The sequence below is a fragment of the Penaeus monodon genome, chromosome 7, assembly GCF_015228065.2.
Source record: "Penaeus monodon isolate SGIC_2016 chromosome 7, NSTDA_Pmon_1, whole genome shotgun sequence".
Lineage (NCBI taxonomy): Eukaryota > Metazoa > Arthropoda > Malacostraca > Decapoda > Penaeidae > Penaeus > Penaeus monodon.
The window spans coordinates 33,438,854-33,440,819 of NC_051392.1; the positions used below are offsets into that span (position 1 = coordinate 33,438,854).

A 1,966-nucleotide genomic window follows, 5' to 3' on the forward strand; every position below is an offset into this window, starting at 1 on the left:
CCTCATGCCCATATTCATGCCCAATAATTTGCGACTGAGGAATATTCGTCAGCTCCTGTAGCAAGGGTGAGTGGCAGAGCAGCTGCCCACAAACCACTAGACTTGGACTCAACAGGCAAGTCTCTCGCCCTGCCCACCCTTCTCCGACGCTATTTACAGCCATCAGAAGTATCAGTCCACGGTCTGCGACCATCGAATTGGAAATGCAAGCTGTTCTTTAGGCTATCAGCAAGTGCAAGTTCTATCTTCGTGGACTTCAGCACTTCAGTTTGATGACAGATCACCGTCTATTGGTTCCTATTTTGAACCATTATTCTCTGGATGCTATTGAAAATCCTAACCTCCAGCGCAAGAAGGATAAAATCGCACCCTACATTTTTACTGCAATGTGGTGTGCAGGTAAGGAGGTGGGCATTCCTGATACCCTCTCCCGGTCACCTGTGAGTCACCCAATGGTGAAAAATGGTATCTTCAATACTGAGATGCACACTTCTGTCAAGATTGCGGCTTTGCATGTCAAGTCTGTTCAAGCATTAAACACTATAGACGAGGAAGAGGATCTCTTCATGGAAGAATTGCATATGGCTGCATCTAAGGATGCTTCATATGAAGAACTGCTTCATCATGTAAAGTCAGGGTTCCCCAATGACCGCTACAACCTGCCAAGTACCCTGCGTCCGTACAGGAAAATTCGCAATGAGTTGTACAACGATGGTGACTTGGTGCTGTATGGACCTAGAGTGGTTGTCCCTGCTTCTTTACGTCAGAGCACCCTGGCTCGCCTGCATGATAGCCACTCCGGTGTGGAAGCTACAAAGCATCGTGCACAGCAGATAGTCTTTTGGTCAGGCATTAATGCAGACATAGTGAATACCATTCCTGCCTGTGAGCTATGCCAGCACCTACAGCCTAGCCAGCAATAGGAGGCGCTGCTGTTAGAAGACAAACCCACAAGAACATTTATGTCTGTGTCCACTGACTTTTTCAGTGTTGCTGGGAAACACTACTTGGTGTATGCTGAACAACTTTCTGGATGGCCAGTTGTCATCCCGTGTGGAAGTAATGCAGCAAGTGCTTTAACAATTAGATTCTTTCGGCACATGTTCCGTGATCTTGGTATTCCAGTTCGCCTGCGTACCAATGGTGACCCCAGTTCTCCAGCAGAGAATTTACAACCTTTCTTCTTTGATGAGGAGTGCATCATGTCATGTCAAGTCCCCATTATCCACAGTCCAATAGGCATGCAGAGGATGCTGTGAAGAAAGTCAAGTATCTGATCATGAAGACAGCACCAAACGGGAATATTGACTGTGAGGAGTTCGACAGAGGCTTACTGGAATTGCGTAACACCCAAAATTTCACTGGTCATTCTCCTGCTCAAATTCTGTTTGGTATGCCTCTTTGCTTCCGTGTGCCTGCCCACCCTAGTGCCTTCATGAAGGAGTGGCAGACCAAGGCTGAAGACTACGACCGTCGTGCTGCAGTACGTGCCAAGGACGTGAAGACTCACGCCCACTCACATGTGTGAATCCAGGATCCCACATCCAATCGTTGGGATAAGGTTGGCACTGTCATGGGTATTGGCAAATCTCGTGATTATCACATCAGGCTTCCAAGTGGCCGTATACTGTGGCGCATTTGATGCTTCTTGCGCCCTACATAGATCATGATTGGACACTCAACTGATTTGGAAGAACAGCTGTCAGATGATGCACCTGGATCTTCCGCCCCATCTATGCCTGTTGAACCTCGACGTTCGGAACGCATCAAATCGAAGTTCACTCCTGCTAGTGAACGTAAAGGGGGGAGGGAGATGTGGGTTGTGATAATAAAGTGAGTTGTGATACTATGTGAGTTGTGAGTGCCATATTGTGATGCCGCCATATACAGAATATGATGACAATATTATCGTACCTTTATTGTGATAATTATATGATTATCTTATGTATATACTGCCTTTTGTGTG

At 46.7% G+C, this 1,966-nt stretch overlaps 1 protein-coding gene across 1 annotated transcript; it reads left to right on the forward strand.

The window, feature by feature from the left end:
* Positions 1-272: 272 nt before the first annotated feature.
* Positions 273-923, forward strand: LOC119575599 (uncharacterized protein K02A2.6-like). Its single transcript, XM_037923244.1, has one exon. It carries the CDS (start codon positions 273-275, stop codon positions 921-923), a length of 651 nt encoding a protein of 216 aa, XP_037779172.1.
* The last annotated feature ends 1,043 nt before the right edge of the window (positions 924-1,966 follow it).